Source organism: Canis lupus, chromosome 23 (assembly GCF_003254725.2).
Source record: "Canis lupus dingo isolate Sandy chromosome 23, ASM325472v2, whole genome shotgun sequence".
Classification (NCBI taxonomy): domain Eukaryota; kingdom Metazoa; phylum Chordata; class Mammalia; order Carnivora; family Canidae; genus Canis; species Canis lupus.
In genome coordinates, this window is record NC_064265.1 from 37,798,284 (window position 1) to 37,825,842 (window position 27,559).

The following is a 27,559-nucleotide window of genomic DNA, read 5'->3' on the forward strand; positions in this document are numbered from 1 at the left end:
GAGAGGCAGAGACAGGCAGAGGGAGAAGCAGGCTCCCTGCGGGGAGCTCGATGTGGGACTCGATCCCAGATCCTGGGGCCACTCCCTGAGCTGAAGGCAGATGCTCAACCACTGAGCCACCCAGGTCCCTCAAATAAGATCTTTAAAAAATAAAATGCAAAAGTGACAACCCACAAACCATAGTAGAATCAGGGCTATAAATACAGAGAATCAACTGAAGCTTTTCAGAGGGGAGGGGCATGAGGAATTGGGCCACGTGGCTATAGTGGGGGGCGGTGCAGGTGTCCGGTTATGGAGTAACTCCCGGGGATAAAGGCAGAACATCGGCGACAGCCAGGGTATCCTAACAGCGCTGTGTGCCCACCATGCGGCCACACCTGGGGCGAGCAGAGCAGAGCTTGGAGTTGGGCATCATTATGCCGTAGACCTGAATTTAATGCAACATCGTGTCTCAACTCTGCCACAATTAAAAAAAATTTATATATATATATACATACACACACACACACACACACACACATTTTAAAAATAAAATGAAAAAAATCAAATGTATTGTATTTGTAGGTCCAGGATAATTGTGCATTGGTTTCCTTAGATATCCAGCCTGGTTTATACTTGGAAGTTTTGTCTACCCTCTCTATGTATTTGTTTTTAAAGATTTTTTAAAATTTATTTGAGCAAGTAAGTGAGAGCAAGAGTACAAGCAGGGGGAGGAGCAGAGGGAGAAGCAGGCTCCCCATCGAGCAGGGAGCCTGACACAGGGCTTGATCCCGAAACCCCAGGATCATGACCTGAGCCAAAGGCAGATGCCCCCCACTGTCCATCCTCTTTAATTTTGGTCACTTCGGTGGGTGCCAAATGGACAAATTACAGTAGAGCTTATGTGGTCCCATTTTGTATATATAGGCTTTCTCACTCTTGTTCTGTGTTTTAGTGCCTCTTTTAGGGTTTTCTGTAAAACATACCATTTAGCTAGATCTTTTATCGTTTGTCCTGTACCTTAAACTGTTGTCCTTTCTCGGTGTGAATTTTCCCCAGGTGTGCAGTGCTGAGATATGAAAAGCTGGTTTGCCCTCTCTGCATAATCCAAACAGGGCCGGACGGCCTGTCCCAGAAGGTGTAGCGTGAGGAGGCGCCCCCAGGCTGTCCTGAGAGCCTGCTGGAAGACAGCACTTCAGCTTGGATCCCCCATCATTCACCTCAGATGGAGAGGAAAGCAGACGTGACTGTGAATCCACAGCGACATTAGATTGCTAGAAACCGGAGGTAGGTCCCTCGACTCCCGGGCCGCAGCTCTCTAACTAAAATTACTGCACCACTGCCCTTCTGCACTGAATGGATTAATGAGAAAATGGATAAATGAGAAAATATACACATGGTGCCAACATGCAGATGTTTCTTTTTTTTTTTTTTTAAGATTTATTTATTCATGAGAGACACACACAGAGAGAGAGGCAGAGACACAGGCAGAGGGAGAAGCAGGCTCCATGCAGGGAGCCCGATGTGGGACTCGATCCTGGATCCCAGGATCACACCCTGGGCTCATGGCAGACGCTCAACCACTGAACCACCCAGGCGTCCCCACGCAGATTTTCTAAATGTTCCTTTCTGAGGGCTCACCCTCCTTGAGGTTCCAGATGTGCCCGGAGCACTTCCTTCCTGCTAACTGGAAACAGGTGCACATCACTGCAGTCCTGCTGATGGGTTGGAGTGACGGTCACTCAGAGAAGGACATGGCCAGAGTGGAGCCGGAAGCGTCCTGGGCCTGCCTACAGCCAGTGCAGAAGCCACATGTAGCAGGAGGGGGTCATGACTTTGGGAACCTGAACTGTTCTTCCGCATTGCAATTCTTAATTTCACTTGGCTTTTCTCGTTTCGGTGAAGTGGTCAGGTTGGAACTTCGAGAAGGTGAAACAGAGTTTGCTAAGGAGATTGGTCTTCCAGATCCGTCAGTGCCCGCACCGAAGGGGAGGGGTTTGGAGCAGTGGATCTGCACGTGCTCCTCACCAGGATCACCTGTACATGGGCCAGTGCTTCCGGAGGGGAGAAGCTGTGCACCTCACATCCCAGGGACTACTGTCCCTCAAATAAGCTTTTTTAGGCCAATTATGCTACCATGTTTCAAACTTAAAAATGTTTTAGGAATGGAGCGCTGGTTGGTGGGGCATAGGACTCTTGATCTCAGGGTTGTGAGTTCAAGTCCCATGTTGGATATAGAGATTACTTAAATTTTTTTAATCTCAAAAAAAAAAAAACCCACTAAATATCATTTTAGAAATGATATTTGAATTTGCTTTCAGGAAGCTGAAACACAGTCTTTGACCAGTCAGATGTGGCAGGATTTGTCCACTGATGGGACCTGCTTCTTAGAGACAATAAAAAAAAAAAAAAAATCACTTGAGGGGCATCTGGGTGGCTCAGTCCATTAAGCATTTGCCTTCAGCTCAAGTCATGATCTTGGGGTCCTGGGATCAAGCCCCAAGTTGGGCTCCCTGCTCAGCAGAGAGTCTCCTTCTCCTTCTGTGCCTCCCCCCACTTCTGCATGCTCTCTCTCTAAGAAAGAAAATCTTTAAAAAAATCACTTGGGAGTCAAGACCAATAAGGATTGGTATTTAAGCATGAAAAACAGGCAGCCTGGGTGGCTCAGCAGTTTAACGCTGCCTTCAGCCCAGGGCGTGATCCTGGAGTCCCGGGAGCAGGTCCCATGTCGGGCTCACTGCATGGAGCCTGCTTCTCCCTCTGCCTGTGTCTCTGCCTCTCTCTCTGTGTCTCTCATGAATAAATAAATAAAAATCTTTAAACAAAATAAACAATATTTGTTTAAAAAAAAAAGTACGAAAAACAGAAACAAAGTAGTTAAGAAACATCCCCTAGATCAGTCTGTTCAAATTATTTGTGTGGCCTTGGGATAAGTCTTAAGGGCCTTCTTGAGAACAAATTGGATTTGACTGGTGACCAACCAGTTAGTGACAGGCTATTAGTTTTGGATCTGTTTGAAGATACGACCACTCTAACCACTTGAATGTGAGTCTCTCTCTGGGATTGGAAGAATTCACAATCCTGCTGATGGCAAGAGACCCCAAGACAACCAGGAAGTTAGGTTGCTTGTTTAGGGGGAACCTGGGGTGGGGCAGAGCCCCTGGGGCCCTCCTGCTGACTCTCATGCTTCCAGGGCTCCTTCTGTCCTGCAGGTCACAGTCCCAGGTCTCTCATGGAGGAGCCAAGGGTGAATGAAATGGTAGGCGTGAGTTGCCATATGTTTTGACACTAGAATTTTTCCTTGTGATCCTTCCCTCTGGGTGGCTGAGAACATTTGGGGGTAGGCTTTGCAGAATTATGTGCACCTTCATGTAAGAGCTCTTCTGAGTTGGGAGTGAATGGAGGTATGTTGAGGGACACTATATGCCAGGGCGGAAGGTAGACAGTGGTTAATTGGAGTGAAACTAAGGGCCAAGGAAGAACCAAAAGGGTATGGCAGGTAGAGAAGCTGACAGATGACCAAAGCTCTTGGGAACACCCTTTTGAGATGATTAATCCCAATTGTACCCATCCCTGATGATCTTTGGGCTAGGCAGGTTTTTGGCCCACATGACCTTCACCTTCTGATGTCATGCCTGTGGTTATGTTACATCACCTGACAAGAGGGACTCGGCAGATGAAATTAAGGTTATCATCAGTTGACCTTAGGGAGATTTTCCTGGATTATCCAGGGGGCCCAGTGTAATCATGGGAGCCTGAAGCAGAAGTCAGAACCAAAGTAGGACAACCACTGGATGAAGGGAGGGGATCCCTGGGTGGCTCAGGGGTTTAGCGCCTGCCTTCCGCCCAGGGCGTGATCCTGGAGACCAAGGATCGAGTCCCACGTCAGGCTCCCTGCATGGAGCCTGCTTCTCCCTCTGCCTCTCTGTCTCTCATAAATAAATAAATAAAATCTAAAGATGAAGGGGGCCATGTGCAAAATGGGATAAGGAAATGAATCCCAGAAGCTGAATCTTCCCCCAAGCCTACAGAGAAGAACCCAGCCCAGCCAACACTGTGTCCGCAACTTTTTTTTTTTTTTTGGCTGCCTTGAATTTTTTCAATCAGTCACTTTTTTTTAATAGGTTTTATTTATTCATGAAAGAGAGAGATAGAGAGAGAGAGAGAGAGGCAGAGACACAGGCAGAGGGAGAAGCAGGCTCCATGCAGGGAGCCTGACATGGGACTTGATCCCGGGACCCCAGGATCAGGCCCTGGGCTGAAGGCAGGCACTAAACCGCTGAGCCACCCGGGCTGCCCTATCCACAGCCTTTTGAGGCCTTAGAGCAGAGAAACTGAAAGAGCTACACTGGGCCCAGACTGCTGGCCACTGAAATGGGAGATAATAAATGAGTATTATCTGAAGCCACTAAATTGGTGGTCATTTGTTACTGCAGCAAATAGAAAGCCGGTATGGTCATTTTCTCAAAGATGATTGTATACTCCACCCCAGTACTTCTCAAACCTAGTATGCATACAATTCATCAAGAGATCCTGTTAAAAATGCATATTCTGGGGACAACTGGGTGGCTCAGCAGTTGAGCGTCTGCCTTTGGCTCAGGGCATGATCCCAGTTCAGGGATTGAGTCCCACATCAGGCTTCCTGTGAGGAGCCTGCTTCTCCCTCTGCCTATGTCTCTGCCTCTCTCTGTGTCTCTCATGAATAATTAAATGAAATCTTAAAAAAAAAAAAAGAAAGAAAAGCACATTCTGATCCTGCAGTATCTGGAGTGGGGCCCGAGATCTGCATTCTTAAAGCACTTCCGGGCTGCTGCCCCTCTGAGGAATGCATTTGAGCACAAGGCTCCCGTGTACCATGATGGCCAGTGCAGTCCCCGCAATTCAGAGCTGGGAAAAGGAGGGAGAAAATGGGAGTTGCGAGAAGAAATGCCCGGATAGTGATCATGAAGCTGTGAATTAACATCCACGAAGGTTGAGGAGAGGCACCCTGTGTCAGTGGGCCCCTTGCTCTTGCATCTTCAGGGGCTTGACCCACAGCATTGTTACACTAGACTGTTCTGCCCAGCAGGCACAGCCTGGGAACAGATGGGGCATTTTCATGTCCTTTGCTCTTTTCTGCGTCCCTCTGTGAAGACAAGGGCCTGTAGCCATAGGTCCAGCTTCCAAAGGACAGCATGGTGTAGACTTTACTGTTAACAAGGTCTCTGCCAGCGCCCCCTTTCTCCCAACTGATGGGGAAGGTGAGCTTCTAGGTTACCAACTGGAAGATGAAGGAACTCTCCTCATTGGCCAGGAAAACAGTGTGAAGTTGCTATAGTCCTCAGTGAGAAGGGACAGACACATTCATTAACAACAAAGTTTAATGAGCACTCAGTGTCTATCAGTATCATACTAGGAGCTTGGGACATACTGGGGATCGAAATAAGATTCCAGCCTTCATGGAGCTTATAGTCTAGCAATTACAGCCAGGCTATCACTACTTCAAGTAGGCTGAGTGGTGATTGTTCTCACTGCTCTTCTAGGAGAGTGATGATCTCTGGAAGCTACGGGCTGAGGCCAGAGGTTTGATGTGCTTGCCCTCATGCTGTGCTCTCCTGCAGTCCCCAGGTGGGCTGGTCTGGCCTTCAGCCATCATTCAGTAGGTCTGTAGAGTCTCTTTCTGAGGAGATGTGTCCAGATGGATTTTTAAATGATTTTAAATCCAGGGCCACTCAGAGGGATGGCAATAACCTATTGCCTAAACACACATGGTCTTTAGGATACTTGACTTTTACTTTAAAGACAAATTTCACAGAGAACCTCCCTCAAAAAATCAATAAAAATGGGTCAACACCTTGTAATATAATAGTGAAACTTGCTAATTTCAGAGATAAAGAGAAAATCCTGAAAGCAGTTCAGGATAAGAGGTGGTCCTTAACCTAAAAAGGTAGAAACATTAGACTGGCAGCAGACCTATCCACAGAGACCTGGGAGGCCAGAAAGGACTGGCATGATGTATTCAAGGTGCTAAATGAGAAAAATATGCAGTCAAGGACACTTTATCCAGCAAGGCCATCATTCAGAATAGAAGGAGAGATAAAGAGTTTCCAGGACAAACAGAAACTAAAAGAATTTGTGATCACTAAACTAGTCCTGCAAGAATTAAAAGGGGATCCTTTGAATAAAGAGAGCCCCAAAGTAACAAAGACCAGAAAGGAAAAGAGACAATATGCAGAAACAGTGACTTTACAGGTAATACAATGGCACTAAATTCATATCTTTCAATAGTTACTCTAGATGTAAATGGACTAAATGCTCCTATCTAAAGGCACAGGGTGTCAGATTGGATAAAAACAAAAACAACAAAACAAGACCTATTGATATGCTGTCTATGAGACTATTTTTATTTTTATTTTTTTCATGAGAAACACACAGAGAGAGGCAGAGATCTAGGCAGAGGGAGAAGCAGGCTCCCTACAGGGAGCCAATGGGGACTTGATCCTGGAACTCCAGGATCACACCCCTGCACCACAGGCAAATGCTCAACTGCTGAGCCACCCAGGCATCCCGAGATTCATTTTAGACCCAAAGACACTTCCAGATTTAAAGTGAGGGGGTAGAGAACCATTTATCATGCTAATGGACATCAAAGGAAACCTGGAGTAACAATAAGAGATGAAGAACCTGGACTGCAATAAGAGATGAAGAAGGACACTCTATCACAATAAAAGGTTCTATCCAGATCTAACAATTATAAATATTTAGGCTCCTAACTTGGGAGCAGCCAATTTTATAAAATAATTAACAAAATTAAGGAAACACATTGATAATAATACAATAATAGTAGGGGACTTCAACACCCCACTCACTGCAATGGACAGATCATCTAAGCAGAAGATCAACAAAGAAACAAGGGCTTTGAATGACACTGGACCAGATGGACTTCACAAATATATTCAGGACATTTCATCCTAAAGCAACAGAATAGACATTCTTCTCGAGTGCACATGGAACATTTTCCAGAACAGATCACATACTGGGTCACAAATCAGGTCTCAAACAGTACCAAAAGATGGGGATCATTCCCTGCATATTTTCAGACTAATATGCTTTAAAACTTGAACATAATCACTAGAGGAAATTTGTAAGGAACACAAATACATGGAGATTAAATAGATTCCTACTAAGAATGAATGGGTCAACCAGGAAATTAAAGAATTTTTAAAATACATGAAAACAAAACAGTTCAGAACCTTTGGGATGCAGCAAATGCAATCTAAGAGGGAAGTACATAGCAATACAGGTCTTTCTCAAGAAACAAGAAAGGTCTCAAATATACAACCTAACCTTACACCTGAAGGAGCTGGAGAAAGAACAGCAAAAAAAAAAAAAAAAAAAAAAAAAAAAGCCTAAATCCAGTAGGAGAATAGAAATAATATTAGAGCAAAAATCAACAGAAATCAAGAACAGATCAAAGAAATCAGGAGCCAGTTCTCTGAAAGAATAAGATGAATACACCTGTAGCCAGACTTATCAAAAAAAAGAAAGGACCCAAATAAATAACAAATGAGAGGAGAGCTCACAACACTGAAGAAATACAATTACAAGAGAATATTATGAGCAATATGCCAACAAATTAGGCCATCTGGAAGAAATGCATGCATTCTTAGAAACATAAACGACCAAAACTGAAACAGGAAGAAATAGAAAACCAGAGCAGACCCATTGCCAGCAAAGAAATTGAAGCAGTAATAGAAAATCTCCTAACCAAAGTCCAGGACCAGATGGCTTCCCATCAGAATTCTACCAAACATTTAAAGAATTAATACCTATTTTTCTGAAGCTCTTTCAAAAAATAGAAATGGAAGGTAAACTTCCAAACTCATTCTATGAGGCCAGCATTACCTTGATCCCAAAATTAGACAAACCTCACCAAGAAGGAGAATTATAGACCAATACCCCTGATGCACAGAGATGCAAAACTTCTCACCATGATACTAATAGGATCCAATAATACATTAAAAGGATTATTCATCATGACCAAGTGGGATTTATTCCTGGGCTGCAAGGGTGGTTCAACATTCACAGAAATCAATGTGATACACATTAGTAAAATAAAAGGACAAGAACCATATGATCCTCTCAATCGATGCAGAAAAAGTATTTGACAAAACACAGCATCCTTTCTTGATAAAAACTCTCTGCAGTGTAGGGTTAGAGTGATCATACCTCAATATCATAGAAGCCATATATGTAAAACCCACAGCAAATATAATTCTCAATGGGGAAAAACAGAGCTTTTTCCCCTAAGGTCAAGAACACAACAGGGATGTCCACTCTCACCACTGTTGTTCAACATAGTACTAGATGGCCTAGCCTCATCAATCAGACAACAAAAAGAAAAGGCATTCAAACTGGCAAAGAAGTAGTCAAACTTTCACTCTTGCAGATGGCATGATACTACTTTATGTAGAAAACCCAGAAGACTCCACCCAAAAATTGCTAGAACTCATACACTAATTCAGCGAAGTGGGCAGGACATAAAAATCAATGCACATCAATCAGCTGCATTTTTATACACTAGCAAGGAGATGGAAGAAACAGAAATCAAGGACTCAATCCCATTTATAATTGCACTGAAAACCAGAAGGTGCCTAGGAATAAATCTAACCAAAGAGGTAAAGGATTTGTACTCTGAAAACTATAGAACACTTATGAAAGAAATTGAGAAAGACACAAAGAAATGGAAAAACATTCCATGCTCATGGATTGGAAAGAATATTGTTAAGATGTCTATGCTACCCAAAGCAATCCACACATTTATTGGAATCTGTATCAAAATATCGACAGCATTTTTCATAGAACTAGAGCAACCCTAAAATTTATACAGAACCACAATAGGCGCCAAACAGCCAAAGCAATTTTCAACAATAGCACAGTTGGAGGTATCATAGTCCCAGGCTTCAAATTATACTACAAAGCTGTAGTAATCAAAACCATGGGGTACCGGCACAAAAACAGACACATAGGTCAATGGAGCAGAATAGAGAGCCCAGAAATAAACCTACAATTACATGGTCAATCTTTGACAAAGGAGGCAAGAATATCCAATGGGAAAAAGATGGTCTCTTCAACAAATGGTGTTGGGAAAACTAACACCTACATGCAAAAGAATGAAACTGGACCTTTTTTTTTTTTAACACCATACACAAAAATAAATTCAAAATGGTCTTTTATAAGACCATTTGAATGAATTCAAAATACCTAAATGTGAGACAGGAATCCATCAAAATCCTAGAGAACACAGGCGGCAACCTTTGACCTTGGCCACAGCAACTTCTTGCTAGACACGTCTTCAAAGGCAAAGAAAACAAAAGCAAAAATGAACCACTGGGATTCCATCAAGATAAAAAGCTTTTGCACAGCAAAGGAAAGAGTCAACAAAAGTAACTAAAAGACAACCTACAAAATGGGAGAGGATACTTGCAAACGTCTATTAGATCAAGGGCTCGTATCCAAAAATCTATAAAGAACTTATTAAACTTAACACCCATAAAACAAATAATCCAATCAAGAAATGGGCAGAAGATATGAATAGACATTTCTCCAAAGAAGACATACAAATGGCCAACAGACACATGAAAAAAATGTTCAACATCACTTGGCATCAGGGAAATACAAATCAAAACCCACAGATATTACCTCATGTCAGTCAGAATAGCTAAAAATCAACAAGTCAGGGAACAACAGATATTGGCAGAGAAAAGGGAACCGTCTTGCACTGTTGGTGGGAATGTAAGCTAGTACAGCCACTCTGGAAGACAGTGTGGAGGTTTCTCAGAAAGTTAAAAATAGAGCTACCTTATACCCAGCAATTATGCTAGTAGGTATTTATCCAAAGGATACATAGTGATAGGAAGGGGCACGTGGATCCCAATGTTTATAGCAACAGCATCCACAATAGCCAAACTAAGGAAAGAGCCCATATTCTATCACCAGATGAGGGGATGAAGAAGATGTGGTGGAGAGATATATGGATAGATATGTATTATACACCTACACACACGCACTGGAATATTACTCAGCCATCAAAAAAATGAAATTTTTACCATTTGCAACAATGTAGATGGATCTCGAGGGCAATATGTAAGTGAAATAAGTCAGAGAAAGGACAAATACCATAGAATTTCACCCATATGTGGAATTTAAGAAACATAACGGATGAATATAGGGGAAGGGAGAGAAAAATAAGATGAGATCAGAGAAGGAGACAAACCATAACAGACTCTTAACTTTAGGAAACAAACTAAAAAAAAAAAAAAAAAAAAAAAAAAAAAAAAAAAAAAAGGAAACAAACTGAGGGTTGCTGGGGAGGAGGTGGGTGGGGGGACGGGGTCACCAGGTGACGGGCATGAAGGAGGGCACGTGATGTGAGGAGCACCGGGTATTATATGCAACTGCTGAATCACTGAATTCTACCTTTGAAACTAATAATACACTATGTACCTATTTTTTTTAATTGGAAAAAAAAAAGATAATATTTACTCTAAGATGGTAAAAGACTATAGAGGAATCTATCAGATCCTTAACAAGTAACCCCAGTGGACAAGGGGAGCCTGGGCAGCAAGTGGGATTTTAAAATCCATATTAATTAGACAAGAATATTGTGATGTGTTGTCGGTCCGTCATCTCAGGAGCTTCCGGGGTCAAATCTGAGACTGGCCTCCAGATGCGGAGGGCAGGGGGAGGGTCAAGGGAGGGGGGCCCCTCCAGGTTGGTAGGCGGCAGGTTTGATACGCAAAGGGGACTTACGTTTAAGGTTCATCCTGGGAAGCAGCAAGAGGAGTGAATCCCACACCTGCGTGCCAGGTGAAGGCTTATGTGGGGGCCTAACTAGGTTTGGGCCCATATCCCCGGCAGGTGTTCTTGGCACCATATCATTATCTCAAGGCTGTATTCTTGCAGCTGCCTCTGGGAGCAGGAAAGGCAAACAGGACCCACATTTCAAGGACGGGGGCAGAGGTAGAGGGGGGCCCGCTCGTGGGTCAATTGGTCATGGCTTTTTTTTGTGTGTGTTTTTTTGCCTGGTTATTTAGGTCTTTTATTTTGTTTTTATTGAAGTTCGATTTGCCAACATGTAGTATAACACCTAGCGCTCATCCCATCAAGTGCCCCCCTCAGTGCCCGTCATGGTCATGGCTTTCCAATGAGCTTCCCCAACATGTTTGTTAGTGTGTTGCAAATATATGAAGCCAAGATATTATGGCTTAAAAATAGTGCAAGGACTCACTGGAAACCTCATTTGTGGTACTTTGACGATCATTTGGATCCTTCAGAGAAGCAGTTATTTTTTTTTAATGTATTTATTCATGAGAGATAGAGAGGCAGAGACCTAGGCAGAGGGAGAAGCAGGCTCCCTGCAGGGAGCTTGATGCAGGACTCAATCCCAGGACCCTGGGATCATGCCCTGAGCCAAAGGCAGACGCTCAACCACTGAGCCACCCAGGCGACCCGAACCAGCCACTTTAAAGAGAGGCTGTCCCAGAAGCTATCCAGGGGAATTTGTTAATGAGCCATCTAGGAGTACGTCTTCTTAGCTGTGACTGTCAGCCCCTTAAGGGCAGTGACTCTGCACTCTGGTGGCCTTTGGTCTCCCTTCACAGATGGTGCCAACTGTCACATTCCAGCATCCAAGGCACCTGCACTTGTCACCTGTTGTACTGACTTCCAGCCACATTACCTTGACCCTAGTTCCTTAGGGATCTTCCTCGGGACTCAACATTATCCAAGGTAGCACCAACCACTCTGACCTTCATAGGATTTTGAAATGCATGTGAGGCAGGGAGGCAGAGTGGAGGCCGCCCGTCCACAGGGCTGGAGCTGAAGGCCGCAAAATGCTCTAACAGCCCAGGGAGCTCTCTAGCTTCTTCCTGGAGCCCACACTGGAAATTCTGGTATTTGGCTCTAGACGTACTATCCCATGAATTCCAGTATTTCAGTTTGATATTAGAAGGTGTGCACAGCACCCCTATCCCCGTGTACCCTGTTTTAATTTGCTGTTTTTTTCTATCCTGTGCAACTGTCCAAACCATCCAGCTCTTAAGACTGGACTTGCCTCCATCGAGACCCGGAGGGCCGACCACCTCCCGCCCCTACCGCCAGCTCTGTGCCAAATGACCGACAACCCGTTTGACCTGGACTTTTTTTTGTATTAAAACTTTTTTTAAAAAAATATTTTATTTATTTATTCATGAGAGACACACAGAGAGAGAGGCAGAGACACAGGCAGAGGGAGAAGCAGGCTCCATGCAGGGAGCCCGATGTGGGACTCGATCCCGGGACTCCAGGACCACGGCCCGGGCCCAAGGCAGCGCTAAATCACTGAGCCACCCAGGGATGCCCTTAAGCAGTACATTTACCAGGTTTGAAGTCTGCCTCGGAGGGGTTTGGAGCACAGTGTGGAGCTACATGAATTAACCTGACATGCAAAATCGCCAGTTATTTTACCAGCAAAAAAAAAGTTTACTGGGAAAGGGCAGAGACTTGCAACCCAGAACAAACAGGTGATGGCAAAACCAAAGAGGAGTGCAGAGAGCAAAGGACAGGAAAAGCTCTTTTATATAGGAAAGGGGGACAGCTGGGAGGGGCTGTTACAAACAAAAAGTCCATTGGCATCAAATGGGAGCTCGCAGGGTACTGGCTTCTGATTGGCTGATTGGGACAGTCTCTCGTTGGTGGGGCTGTTGCTGGGGGGAGGAGGAAATCATTCCTTACCTGTAGTAAAGGATGGTCAAGTGCTACTCACAAGCTGCCTCTCCCACCTGTTGAGTCTGCAATCCCCAGGAGTGGTAGGGCACGAGGACTGCCCCACCTGGCCTCCCAACTCCATTTTTTGGTTAAGATTTTATTTATTTATTTATTCATGAGACACAGGGAGAGAGACAGAGACATAGGCAGAGGGAGAAGCAGGCTTCTTGCAGGGAACCCATGCAGGACTTGATCCCAGGATCCTGGGCTCATGCCCTGAGCTGAAGGCATTCAGCTGCTGAGCCACCCAAGTGTCCTCCAACTCCATTCTAAAGGAGTTTTCTGTTGATTAATTTTCACAACTGTTTAAGTTTAAATCCCTTCTCAGCCCCTTGCTCAAGCTGTTTCTCAGAGTTTGGGTTTGTAAAATAGGACTAAGTACTTGGAATAGTGCCTGGCAATTAGTGCTATATGTCTTAGCTATTTATTATTGTTGGTGTTAAAGATTAGTTATTTGGGAAACAAATCATTTCTCTGTCCCCTCCCGTGCCTCATACTCTGGCCACAGGAATCCTCAACTTGGTTAGGCACATTCCCTACACTCATCACCATGAGCATTTGGAGCTGGTGCCAGCTGGTCAGCTTAGGAGTCTTGTTCAGGGGTTTGTGGCAGTTCCTGGGGGTGGAGAAGCATCCCGACCAGTCAGACTAGGCACTAATTCAACTTACAAACCAATGGCTAAATAAGTTTCTTCCTAAGGGAGGTGCATTCCTGGCCTATTAATACACCCATGGGTGCAGAGGGTAGGAGGAAAACAGGCTTCGTGCTGATCCAGAAGTTTTTATTTCTTTAAATTATTTTTGAGAGAGCACAAGCAGGGGGAGCAGCAGGCAAAGGGAGAGGGACTCCCCTCTTCCAAAGGGAAGCAGATTCCCTGCTGAACAGGGAGCCAGGACTTGGGACTCCATCTCAGGCCCCTGGGATCATGACCTGAGCCGAAGGCAGATACTTAACCAACTGTGCCCCCCAGGAGGCCTTTTTAAATGGGCTTCTGATTGTATGTCCCTGGATTCAGTTCACCTTTTATTTTTAAAGATTTATTTATGAGAGAGAGAGAGTGAGCAAGCACATGCATGTGGGAGGCGAGGGAGGGGCAGGCAGAGAGGGACAGAATCTCATGCAGAATCTGCACTGAGTGGGGAGCACAACTCGGGGCTGGATCCCACAACCCCAAGATCACGACCCAGCCAAAACCAAGAGTGGGACACCCAACAACTGGGGCACTCAGGCGCCCCAATTCACCTTTTCAACCCGGGATCTCAACAGGACTGTCTTTGAACCTTAGACAGGGGTGGGGGTGAATGTTTGACAAACCTCTCAACTCAGGCTTGGAGCAGTGGCCTGATACCTTGTGTTGGTCCCTCTGGCATTTATGGCTTTTCCCTCCCTGGATGCAAAGATTGGGCACGGAAGGCCCTCTGGAACTCCAGAGTTGAGATCTTTCCTTGGCAAGTGATTTGGTCTCTTCATGACTTTGGGATGGTCACTCACCTTCTCTACTGCTAGGGCTTCTACTGGGAAGATTTTGCAGATAAATTCACATGAGAAGCAGCTGGAAGTATTACAGACTTCTTGATGTAGTTCTTAGTCATCTGTTTTTGACTATATTAAACATTCATTCCCTCCCATGCTCTCTGGCTTCTCTAGGCAAGTGTTCTCTTGTTAACAGCTGCCCACACTTAGATATGGAAAAATCCAGTGGCTGCTGGCTAGAACAAGCGTGTTAACAGCAGCAAGCAAACAACTAGCTAGTAAACGACTGGGGGAGGGGGAATGAAACAGCTGTTTCAGTTTTGAAACACAGACCTTACTGGCTTGGACTTATCAAAGGTATGTCACCCCCATATTTCTATAGTCTCTTCCTGGTCGATAGCAAACAAACTACTAATCTTTCTGGGCGAGAAAAAAGGATCTGTACTCAGGGGCCCAGATTGGTTGGAAAAGCAGTAGGGTTGGTGGGCAAGTGCTAGAAAGGATGAGGCTAGAAGTCTCTAGGATCCAGAGGTCCAGAGGTGGATGACTAAGTTCTGATGTCTCCTCACACTTCCTCCCTAGGAGTCAACAGCACTTTTTCTGCTTAGATCAGCTTATTGCTACTACTACCCAATTGCTTCCAGAGCCAGGCAAATGCCTCACCTTTGCGACTTTTCACACTTCTCTGTCCTCTCCTCTTGACTCAATCCAGCAGAAGTAATAGGGTGGGAAGAGGCCAGTTTTTCAAATGTACCCAGGCTTTAGCCAGATCATCTGTACCAAAGGTGAGAACATTATTTGTTTATTCAAAACTAACCAAAAGGTCAGCATACTTTGGAAGAGTGCGTAAGTCACTTTTTTATTCATTCATTCAAGACCAGGGGCCTATTATTATATATCAGGTGTTATACCAGGCCTTGAATTTACAAAGATGAAAGAATCCATGTATAATAACAAACGAGTTCCTGATTATAGGTTACTGTTAGAGAACTTCTAATTTCTGAGATAAAAGATTTTCATTGGTCTCCCTCACACTGACAGTGAAGCTCGAGTACTCTCCAAGTGGGATGGGCACTGGCTTACGATTCCTAAGCTTATGAGCAGCAGTGACCTTCCCCCCTCCTCTCCCAAGCAAGTGTTCCAGCCACGGAGGTCCTTCAGGACATCCCCAACCACCCACAGTGTCTGTGTGCTGCGGGAAGAGGGGCACGTGCACACGTATACACACAGGAGCTCATAGGAAGGAGGATGAGAGGTCAGGGTGTGTGAAGCACACTCCCTGTTTTCCCCTACTAAGGGTTTCTCTCTTCACTTAAAACTATGCCAAGAAAGTTAACAGATTGTCAAATGCACAGTGTGTTCTAATACTGCTTATTGAACATGACAAAATCCTACAGAAAATTTGGAATTTTGTTATAGGATTATGCCTAGGAATTATTTCATGGGATTTGGACTGTGTATTTATCTATACATATATATGCAAAAAAAAATATCAACTAAGATTTCTCAAATGGCAGCTCTTCCAAGATCATCAAATGAATGGATTGTTAATGGTTTGTCTCGTCAATTCATTAATTTATACCCAACGAGACTTTTTTTCTTAAAGATTTTATTTACTTATTCCTGAGAGACACACAGAGAGAGGCAGAGACATAGGCAGAGGGAGAAGCAGGATCCTCGCAGGGATCCTGATGTGGGACTCAATCCCAGGACTCCAGGATCATTCCCTGAGCCAAAGGCAGGGATCCTGATGTGGAACTCAATCCAGGGGCTCCAGGATCAACTGTTGAGCCACCCAAGCGTCCCCCCAACAAGACTTTAAATCAGGGACTCCTAATGCCGCAATTGGTAATGCGGAGTCTTGCAACAAAACCCTCAACACAGCAGAGCAACACAAAGGAGACTGTGCTTCTGTTTACCACCTGCTGCAGCTGGAGCTGCAGTTTCCATCCCCGCCCTTCCCACCTGGCGGGACAAACAGTGCAGATTGCTGACGGGCCATTGCCCTCCAGCGCCTCTATGGTCGATGGCTGATGACAGATGGGGGTTGCAGGCAGTCTTTCATTTCTAGGCTCATTCTGCTCGTGGTACGTCAGTTGGGGAAGGTCATCAAAAAGACGTGAGGGCCAGTTGACCCATGAGTTGGTCCCTCCCTCCCGTGTCCTCGGAATGGGGCTTCTGCTTGCCTTTCCTGTTCCCAGAGGCCGCTCCAAGTTCACAGCCTTGCTGGAGTTGAGAACACCTGCACGGTGTACGTGACTAAACCCAGTTAAGGCCTCTTTATGACCTTTCAAGATTTGGCGAGTGGTGCAGGATCCATTCATCTTGCCGCCACCCAAGACAAGTCTTTAGTGTGAGTCCCCTCTGCTTCCTAAAGCCGCCGTCTCCCAACCTGGAGTGGCCTCCCTCCTTCTTCACCCTCCCCCTGCCCTCCAGCTGTGGGTGTGTTTCAGATTCCACCTGGAAAGCCCCTGAGGTTGTCACCAACAGTATCTCCCCACACTTTCGCCCATCACTTTCTGTGTCTGTCCTTTGTCATGATGGCTGGAGGGGCCCCAGCCTGTCCTAGCAGGCACCTACCTCCCTGGCCAAACCCCAACCCTGCAACTTGCTCATATTTTTGCCCTCCAGGCTCTGAGAGATCATTCAGAAGGGATTGAGGATGGGGAAGAGATGAGGGGAGGGTGGGATGAACTCTCCTTAGCAAGCTTCTTTCTTACTTTGGCCAGGCCTGTCTCTAACCTGTACAATCAATGTACAGACAAGTTTTCTGGAACAAGCCCAACAGCGAGGTAACAGCTGCCCTTGCAGTCGTGATCCTTGACCAAGAGGTTTTAGAAATGTGTTTTTTGAGAAACTGTTTCTGGAAGCCCTGGGGCTGGTGTTGTCCATTAACAAGCACTGTGTCTCCGAAGACTCTTTCTGTCGAGGTCTACACCATTGAAAACAGGTGAGGAGGCCAGAGACGTAGGACCTTTTAACGTGCCTGCCATCCCCATCCTGCTGCCAAGGTCTGAGTCAACACCAGAGTAAAAGTAGGCAGCCTCTCCTGCTCTGCCCTGGCTTGTCTGTTTGAAGAACGTAGGGATGAGAGGAATATTAATCCCCCTTAGGAAATGTGGTTTGAAGACCTGCATCTCTTTACATGCCTTTAATCTGACTTTCAAGAGGGTGTACTGGGATCATGTTTGGTTCTTATTCTTTTTTTTTTTTAAAGATTTATTTATTTATTTATGATAGACATAAAGAGAGAGAGAGAGAGAGAGAGAGAGGCAGAGACACAGGAGGACGGAGAAGCAGGCTCCATGCCGGGAGCCCGACGCGGGACTCGATCCTGGGACTCCAGGATCGTGCCCTGGACCAAAGGCAGGCACCAAACCACTGAACCCCCAAGGGATCCCCCTGGTTCTTATTCTTAAAAGCAATTTCCAGAAGTATTTATCAAAAAAACAATCTTGTCATTCTTATTCACATCTTTAACTGTGAATAGTGATTTATAAACTGAATTTCGATAAAACTGGAGCAAACTGTCAACTCATCTTTTAGATGATCAGAGATACGCTGGAGCCCTTCATGCACAACCACCACTTTGCTCTGTGGGAAAAGGCCTGGTCTCTACTTTAGGGACACATCACAAAAGCAGATGCTACCCAGATGTTTTAAAAACACATCCTGTAAAAGCACTTTTTGTTGTGTTCAGATCGAAGATCCGATACAAATCTTCAGTCACTGGAGGTTTAAAAAGAAGTTTATCTATTAGCAGGGCCTGAAAATAATCCTCGTGGACACTGCACCTGTTAGGACTATCATTTTTTTTTAATTTTTTTATTTTTTTTTATTTTTTAGGGACTATCATTTTTGAGCTTCAGTGTACATTCTTCTCAAAATTTCTAATTGAGTTCTGGCTTTGGGGAGCCATGACCAAGTGCTAGGGTATGAAAGAAGAAAACAAATCTCCCAGCCCTAGTATGGTAGGCCTCTCGAGTAAAGCAGGAGACAAGCACGTGAGAAAGAAGTGAGTGGGTGGTGGTCACTGTGCCCCACCCAATCGGTGTCAGAAAGTGATTTGCAGGCAAGTGAGAAAGTGGTTATGACAAATTCTTTGCATTAAGTGGGATCGGTTTCACCCACTCTGATACTGGTCTTCCTTCACCAACAGTGCGTTTTATACTCTGAGATTTCCTGAAACAAGTTTTAGCAAGGAGCTGGAAAGGTCTCTCAGCAGGAAGGTCTAGCTGGCAGCGTTCAGGGAGCTCCCAGGCATTTGGTGATTGCCCACAGGAAGACCAGATGTAGGCCTCCTGCCGGGTAAGAGAGCTGGGAAGGCTGGTGGTGTCTTTGGGTGTAAGCAGCAGCAAGGCGAGCTAGTGCTCAAATAAGAGGCAAAAATGGAAGGCGTAGGGAACTACAGAAGCAGTTCATCTGTCAGAAGGAATGGAAAAAAAATAGCTTCTAGGAATATGAATCTAAAAGGACAAGTTGAGGAGCACCTGGGGGGCTCAGTTGGTTAAACATGTGCCTCCGGCTCAGGTCATGATCCAGGGTCCTGGGATGAAGCTCTGCATCTAGCTTCCCTGCTCAGTGGGGACCTTGCTTCTCCCTCTCCTTCCTGCTCCTGCTCTCTCTCAAATAAATACATAAAGTCTTCAAAAATAAATAAATAAATAAATAGATAAGTTGTCAGATAGGTTCTATCTCCCGTTGGTTGAAGCGATCTTTTCTTGCTGCTTTATTCTCTCAGGTAGGCCCACCTCATCAAAAACCAGGGTTTTGAAGTAAACAACTGGAGTCTGCAGACATCTTCCCTGGTCAGCCGTGTGCCCAGGGCTGCGTTGATGGCTACCAACGACACTCCCGACAGTCCTTCACAACATCCACATGGCTGCAAGAGCTAAAGCGCTTTCTTAGGGCCAAATGATCCAGTGGTTACGGCCATAGGTCCTTGGACACATTAACCAACTGGCTCTGCCACAAGGGGTGGAGAAGAGGAGCAGAGGGCACACTGGCTTGGTCTTACCACGCCAGTAAATCCCTGGGACAGGAATCCCTGGGTGGCGCAGCAGTTTGGCGCCTGCCTTTGGCCCAGGGCGCGATCCTGGAGACCCAGGATCGAATCCCACATCAGGCTCCCGGTGCATGGAGCCTGCTTCTCCCTCTGCCTATGTCTCTGCCTCTCTCTCTCTTTCTCTGTGTGACTATCATAAATAAAAAAAAAAAAAAAAAAAAAAAAAAATTAATTCCCTGGGACAAAGAGCTGGGCACTGGCTCCCCACTTCCACACTGGGTGTTCCAGCCCACCACCGTCACATACTCGGCCTACTGAACCTGGGTGAGGATCTTTACAGGAAGAGACCTTCCTTTCTGGGCAGTAACATTCAGGCGAGTGCTTCCTTCACCGTTTCCTGGGGTCTCCTCAAGCCCTGGCCCACGGGGGGTGGGGGGGGGGAGGGTGGGCAATGGCCTCCAAATTGCTCTCAACCCTTCTGTACCTTCTTCCCGTCCACGTGCCCATGAAGTCCTCTGCTTAGCTTGTTGGCACACAGGAGACAGCCGTTACCGAGAGCTCCTGCCTCTCCCCGAAGGAGGCAAAAATTGCTTGAACAGGTGCTGAGGGGCTTTGGTCTCCGAAGCTGAACCGTGAAGCTCTGCCCGGGGCCTGGGGGTATTTGGTACTCATCACTGCAGCTCTTCTGGCTGCTGCTGGTTTGGAGTAAAGAGAAGTTAAGAAAACATCTTCTCTAAAAATCTGTATTCAGGTCATTTCTGGGACTGTAAGGTCATTATTCTTTATGCTACAATCTTCTCCAGTGACCTTAAGATGATGTAGAATCGTAGATCTGTAACATAGAAAACCTTTTACAACTTTAAAAAAAAAAAAGATTTTATTCATTTATTCATGAGAGACAGAAAGGCAGAGACACAGGCAGAGGGAGAGGCAGGCTCCCTGTGGGTAGGCCGATGTGGGACTCGGTCCCCGGATCCCGGGATCACCCCCTGGGCTGAAGGCAGATGCTCAACCGCTGAGCCACCCAGGGATCCTCCCCAGAAAACCCTTTAAACATCTGACCCATAACCCTCATGGGGGGACAGGTGGCACACCTGTGTTGGAGGGTACTCTGGGACCACCTGGATAGTGGGGGAAGCAGGATGGGGCAAAGGGGAAGCTGAGCCATGATCGTTGTGGGAGGAGCTGCCCAGGAGGAATTCTGAAGTTGAGACGGTACTTCAGATACCCCAAATTGGAGCAAGGAGGCTGGGCTTTTGTACCTTCACTGGCTGCATGTGGACGTAGCTGTGGGAAAGGTAGTTCTCTTCCGAGGGCAATTCCTGGGGGACACGGAGAGGGGAGGGAGTGTCCCGGTCCTGAAGGAGGGAGGGCGGGTGGCATGCCACAGTACCCACTGGCCCCCCGTCAGCCCACTAATAATGACAGACCAACATTATTTAAATTATTTATTTTTTCTATAGTACATCTCATTCAAATCATAGAATAGTCTGATCCATTTTTTTTTTTTCTCAAGCACAACTTAACTCATCTCAGATGTTTTTTCTTCCCTTCCTTCTTTTAATCTTACAGGATGGATAAAGATACACTTTAATGGACAAAAACCATCACTCAAGAGTTTATTAAAAATACAATTTCCCAGGGCCCACTCCCAGAGCTTCGGAGTGTCTGGGGTCAGTCCTAGGGAGGCAAAAAGTTAAAACTCTCATTAATTCTGCTGCAGGTGGTCTTGAACCATCCTTAGAGGAACACTGCTCAGGACTTGACTGTTATCTATTGGAAGCAATTTCAGGAAATCCAGGAATAATTAAGTATACAGAAATAGCTCTTCTATAAAATTTCCATATAAAAATAACGGTATTTATTTACAAAGTTTGAGATGCTATAAAATAATACATCATATTAGGTTAGGTACTTCAATCTAATAAAGTCTACATTAGGCAAGTCAGATGTGGTGTCTGCATCTTCCCCTCGCTTCTCCTGTTTAAACTGCTTAAAGCATGTGGCACCACAACGTTTCCTTCATGCAGAAAAAAAAAAACAGACCTAGATTTTCTGGAAATAAAACCCAACAGCACATGATCAGAGTAAAGCATCTCCAAATGAAAAGGTGAATGAACTTGTGATTTGGGCTCACAGCCTTTTTTTTTTTTTTTGTCTAGAAGTCAAGTGTGGTGGTGGCAAACGAAATCTCTCAAGGAACTCACAGTACTGAACCATGGTCATCAGAGCTCAGGCCACTGAGCAGCCTGCCCCAGTTACTAGTTCTATTTTCAGGACCCCGAAAGGTTGCACCTGCCATCGTACTACAAGGAGAAACAGAACTGCAATGTGCTCAAAGAAGTCTTTTAGCAGAAAAATATCTGGATCTTCGGACTTTTTAGTATGCGAAAAACACTGACCCCAGTCAAGAATAAGCAAAATAAAACATTAGGCCATTTGTTATTAGGTGGTGCCTGACATGCTGAAGATGACGTGTAAGTGACAACATGGTGAGTTTGAAGTGACAAAGGGTTTTAAACCCCAAACATGATCTGGGGAAGTTTCCTTGTTGTGTTGAGAGGCACAGACAGGAACAAGCTAATGTGGTACAGAAGGATCCAGTGGGAACTCAACCTCTCAACCTCCTACCGGTGACCAACATAAACATGTAGGATGGTCTTTCCTCAGGGAGGAATGAATTTCTTCCCAGGTGTGATGACTAAACCTGGGGTCTTCCAAGTCGAGAGAAGCCCAAAGCTGACACCACAACCTCATGCTGGGGACTCACGGGTGGAGTCCCGCTTTTGCTCAGCTGTTAAGCACTTGGTTCGACAGAGGACTGATATTAATCCAAAGCTGTCTGAAGGACGGTGGTGAGGGTGTGGTTTGCAGGAGGCCAAGTGGCCCTCACGGGAGGAAGAATTCTGGGTTGTGGTGCAGGCTCTGCCAGACAGGCTGAGGGATGTTAGGCCAAGCTCTCAGCTTGTTTCTCAACAAATGGGGTAGAAGAGATGTTCCCTTCCATTCTGAGACCCTCGGGGGAGGATGGGGGAGGATGGGGGAGTCCTGTCCCTTCCATCTACACTGGCTTCCGATGCAGCTCTAAGCAGGGAGGCCAAGTCCAGTCGGCTGAACGCAAGGGTCAGGAGAGCATGCAGTTCTAGAGCCCTTTTTGCAAAGTAAAGGTTGTAGAAGGATGGCTCAGGGTTTTACCTGGACTGAGAGAACAGCTGCAGAGAATGCATGTAAGAAACAATGCACTTCCTGCAGTCTCGTCGCAAGTGGACATCTGCTACCACCATTTAAGCTTTCATACTTGTCACAGATGCCCAGGGCACAACTGGAGGGTCACAGTTTCGTGCCCCCCACTTTTCCTTCTTTAGCATAGTGTGAATGTAGGTGTGTGGGGGGAAACTGGATCTCAAAGGTTACGTAAGCCTACCTGTTTGGAGCGAATTCCTGAGGAATGTTGTCATTTATGTGGGCGTTTAGTTTGAATTTTTCTTAAAAAGATCTTAAGCAAACATCAGCCTTTTCCCTTTTGAGTAATAGTGTGGCTTCAGTGTAAGTTAAATCAGCTGAAGACTGTACCGACTGTGATTCAGAGGGCAAGGAGGCACATTTCTGAGGCCGACAGTGTGGTGTAGGCCTCGGGCACACGGCTGGGGGTCCCCCATCAGTACACACTTATGACCATCAGGGCCTAGGGCCCACTGCCCTGGGCCACGGAGACAGGGAGCCTATTTGTGAAAATATCCCGGGAAGTCTTTAGCTCCACTTAAAGCCTACCCACACGTAGAGTAAAAGGTTATCTTTTATGTATCTAATACAAAAAGTAGATCTTTATGTATCCAACAACTTGAAAAACTAGAAGAAAACACCTAGAAAAGTGATTACTTTTTTATGGTATAGGTTCCACTGCAGAGTGATGAAATGAATAATGAGACAACGTCATGGGTTAGAGTTAGAATTTTCTCTTGGTTCATGGATACTGTTGGCAGCTAAATTTTTCCTTTAAATCTTAAAAGTTCCTTAACAAATCCCACCCAAAATCTATGTTTAACACCGGAACGGTGTGACCTTTGGAATTTAGTAGCGAATCCAAGTGCTTATTATGGGGATAGTGTGGAAAGAAGGTATAGAGATGTCAGTCTTTTAACTGACTCAGGACAAATGTCACTTTCTTAGGGGGAGGCCTTCCCTGGCCGGCCTAGCCAAAGTCACCTTTCCCCCCCACTGTCTTACTACCCCATCATTTTTCCCTTAGCACTAATCACTCTCGATGTTTTCTGTTCTGTATTCACTCAAATACCTACTGAAGGATTAAACTGTTACATTCACTGTCCAACACCCACTGCGTACTTAACCACTAGGAAGGCACAATCTTAACGTCTACATCCCAGATTGGTTTGGGGAGAAACACTCCTTTCATATGACTGAGGACAGGGAGCGGGAAGTGGGATAGGTATTTAAAGGGCCCTTAAAGTCAATCACTGATAAAGCTAAACAGACCTCTCTCTCCCTCTCTCTCTCTCTGTGGTTACGAAACAGCTTTGGCAGCTCCCTTCCTTTGTAACCTTGCCTCCAAGAACATCCACCGCCACTATGTTCTGACTGTCCCAGGGCCTAAGTTACATCTACACTTGGAGCAACTTTGCTGTCTCTGTGACCCAAGTAGCCAAAAAAGAGCTGTGGTCTAGCAGACAGCCCAGTGACAAACGTCTGCACGGCGAAAGCGGACCACTCCTTTGTGAAACCTCTCCATCTTAATTATCTGATAGGAGCTAATTTGCATTTGAGGACGGACCCTGGCTTTATTTTTCAAGTATGGCAAGGGGACAGTTACCACTGTAAATTCCGCCAACGATGGGAGTTACCCTCTTTTGTCCTGGTAAAACGGCAGAAACTCCCCACCATTTCTATAAAGAATTAAACTGCAGGGAACAAGACACGTGGTCATTGTCAAGTTTTCCAGGGACGGTGCCCATCACTGAGGTGAGGAATCACCGCGTTGGCATCTCCTTTCCTGCCCCTTCCACAACGTCCTCCGTGATCATAAGGCACAATTCAGATCAGCACTTGCCAAAGCTGTTCCCACCCCCTTGCCAGCACACGAAAAGACTAAGCAAATGAGAAAGATTCATGGTGGGAAGGGTGAAGGGAAGCTTGGGCAGGTGCCGGGGTGCCTCACACACTGCCATGGACTCTGAAAGTGCTGGCCTCCCCACGTAACGGTCAGTGTGGCAGGTCTGGTGCCCCCTGTGCATGTGCTAATGGGAGCAGGAATTTACCGGCCCGATGACATCATGCACTTAAAAGGGTAATAGCTGAGCTGACCCTTGAGGAGGAAAAAGGCCTCTCGAACTCCCCAAAAAGCAGAGTGTGACTGGCACCTTCTGGGAGGGGTGTCTGTGCACACACACGTGTGTATGCATGTGTGCATGTGACCCCAAGGGCTACTCCTATAAGGAATCCTGGATATCGTAATCATAATTTCCCAACATTTTGTTATTTTGATTTCTATATAGAATTGTGACTGAGTATTGAACTTAAAAAAAAAAAATCTGTTTAGGGGAGATATACAAGAATAGAAGAATTTATCTTTCTAAACATCTCAACTTAGCTTTCTGCTCAGGTAAGGCTTGACACCAGCGAGATGTCCTGGTGACCACAGTGCGCCTCCAACAGATGTCCTCAGCAGTAACCCAAACCCTTTACTGAGGGGTGGAGGCCACTTTCCACCAAACACCACACACGAACGGCTGAGATGGCCAATGATGGGGCACCAATTATGTGAAGAGTCTTTGGTTGCTTTAAAAAAACAAAAAACAAAAACAAAAAACCCCAAACCGGCATTTTATCAGTTTAAAACACTACAGCAGCAGCAGCAGAGAGAGAGAGAGAGAGAGAGAGAGAGAGAACTAGAGCTCCAGCAAGGACTTTGCTATGTGGTGCAGGAATGGTTATGCTGAATTACCTGCAGAAATGTTGATGTACAGGTCTTGGAACCTGCATAAAATATTGTGAAGACTAAAGAGTCAGCTGTGACCCCTGGGCTCCCCAGGTCCCGGCTGGCCCTCGAGTACAGGGATACGGGTAGTTAAGGTTGGAGTCAGTAAAGGAGGGGGCCATTTGGAAGGGAACCAGTTTTATCCAACTGTGTAGCTGATGCTCTTCGAGTCGGAAGTGTCTCGGAAGCCCTCGGGGCCCTGCTGCAGCCTCTGCACTATTTCGGACTCCTGCCACCCACCAGCCTCAGAGGTGTGTCCAGAACTCAGGCGGAGACAGAAGTCTCTAGAACTGCCTCGATCTCTCTGCTCCCCTGACCACTCTGAGTCTGCACTATGGCTTATTGGGACAGAATGAGTGTTGTCTCCAAGGAACCTCAGTTAAAGCTGTGTGTTCTTGTGTATTAGTTTTCATGGCCTTAGTAAAAATTTTAGGTCAGCCAAATCTTTCCTCTCCAGCTCACTGTAAGCAGAGTGGAAGAACTTTAAAAAGGCATCAGAAGGCATCCGTACCCCACCCCCCACCATGGGTTTATTAGAAAAGAACCGATTTGGGACAAGCTTAGTGTTGCGCCCAAAGGTGCTGGATGCATAATCTAGAGGCAAATCCAAAGGATTCGAGTCAAAGAGTTATTTTCCATTACTATTTGCTCCTTCTCAAGGCCTTAATGTGATAGATCGGGGCCTGGCCATGCCGGCCGATGTCCTCACACTGCCCTGTTCAGAGGGCCAGGAGCTGTGAACGCCCCAGGGCAGTATGCCCAGTGGCATCTTTGGCTATGAAACAACATACTGTATACTGCACTACCACAAATCCAGTCATTTGGAGTGATCAACATTTTTCTGTGTTTCTGTGAAACAATTAATATCGGGTTAGTTTGAAATGCAATTTACCCAGGAATAAACCCAATAAGGTAATTTTGAGTAATGAAAATGTACAAAAGGTGACGTGTACAGGAAAACGTTGCTGTTCGTATTCTTGAAAGAGACTTTTCTTTTAAGACAAAAGTAATGACATTTGGTTCATTTTCACAAATTGCACAGAGTGAAATCATACAAGTACTGGAGGGAGCTATAAGCAAGCAATTCGGTCATAGGAATTGGTTTCTTTGTTTTGTTTCAAATGAAAAAGCTATATGAAATGCATAGCTTTGATTAAAACTATAGATACAATTTCCTTCTCTGTAAAACTCCAGATTTAGAATGCTGGCAAAGGCAGTGCTGGCAAAGTATTTAATGCACGTGGAAATGCTATTCTATATTTGGCTTCCAGAAGTAGCCCTAGAAAATTCTATGCACCAATGCATTGGCTAATAATGATCATCTCAGTTTTACTATAAATTATTCTAAATGTCACTTAAGTACTTAAGAATTAGCGCTTGCTCCTTTCTAGAAGCCGTCTAAGGCAGCTGATGCGTAAAGCACCTCAACTAGACTTTCAACTAGTTCAGCAGTTCAGTCTGTGCTCCTTAGACCACAAGGATTGCCGTCTACATCCCTCACTGTACAACTCGTCCCCGCTGGGATCCTTTTGCGTTCACTTCTGCTTGTAAAAAGCAGCCCAGTCGAGGAAGAGAGACACGACGAACATGAAGTCAAGGACTGTTTGTTACAGCAATCCTGATCCTAAGGACGGTTACAGGGGTGCGGGGGGGACACAAAGATCCCACCTCGTGGGAGATAAATGAGCTTCATTCATGCTGCCAATTCTTTAGGGCCTATCCCCTCCATCACCTCAGAAAACCGCTTTGTCTGCGGTGTGATCCATTGCTCCCTTGGTCAGAGTTTTCATTCACGCTAGGTTAACTTTCATCTCAATCATCTCAGCCTTCCTATCATTTGCTTATTGTGTTTCCCTAGTTTTCACTGAACACACAGTGCAAACAAAGGCAAAGACTGAAGCAATCATTTTAAAAACAAGAGCTCACACTAAAAACACACATGAGCATCAAATATTAAAACGTGGGTTTTCTCCTGTCTTTATTCTGGGGAGGAGGAATCCTCCTCGTCATCTTCCTCATCTTCGTCGTTGAACGAACAGGGGGTCTCGCCTCGTGACTCAGAGCAGTGAGAGGCTGCACTGCTGGACTGGTGACTGTTTGGGGCAAGGAACTGCCCAGTTGCTAAGGCCACTTCAGCATCCAAGCACAACCCTTGGTTTACACTAGCGAATAATTAAAAACACACAAGCTCATTAATGTGGCAAATCTTTCAAGCTTTGTAAAATGTCGGAATAAAAACATGGGAGAGGAGGTGCCACTGGGGAGCTCTGCCAAAATGTGCTCAAGACCTGGGCCAGCAGTGACACCTGGCTCTCCCCTGCAG

At 45.6% G+C, this 27,559-nt stretch overlaps 1 protein-coding gene and 1 long non-coding RNA gene across 15 annotated transcripts in view; one reads left to right on the forward strand and one right to left on the reverse strand.

Moving 5' to 3' along the window:
- Positions 1-21,689, forward strand: LOC112661206 (uncharacterized). Of its 3 annotated transcripts, none has more exons than XR_003137505.3 (3): positions 1-1,266; positions 14,822-15,024; positions 21,407-21,689. It is a non-coding gene; the product is annotated as an uncharacterized LOC112661206 (long non-coding RNA). The 3 variants fall into 3 exon arrangements; XR_003137504.3 differs by lacking the exon at positions 21,407-21,689 and adding an exon at positions 18,981-19,472; XR_003137506.3 differs by lacking the exon at positions 14,822-15,024.
- TFDP2 (transcription factor Dp-2) overlaps positions 14,903-27,559 on the reverse strand; it is a 167,121-nt gene continuing 154,464 nt past the window's right edge. For 7 of the 12 annotated variants that reach the window (XM_049099899.1, XM_049099897.1, XM_049099896.1 and 4 more), the window contains 2 exons: positions 19,729-19,936; positions 14,903-15,013 (listed from right to left, as the gene is read on the reverse strand). In XM_049099899.1, the coding sequence (XP_048955856.1) occupies positions 14,984-15,013; positions 19,729-19,936 (238 nt within the window). In that variant the 3' untranslated portion in view covers positions 14,903-14,983. Of the gene's footprint in view, positions 15,014-19,728; positions 19,937-20,415; positions 20,567-20,679; positions 27,399-27,559 lie in introns of those variants that run through there. The other 5 variants (XM_035704950.2, XM_025449118.3, XM_025449117.3 and 2 more) reach the window with 2 other exon arrangements.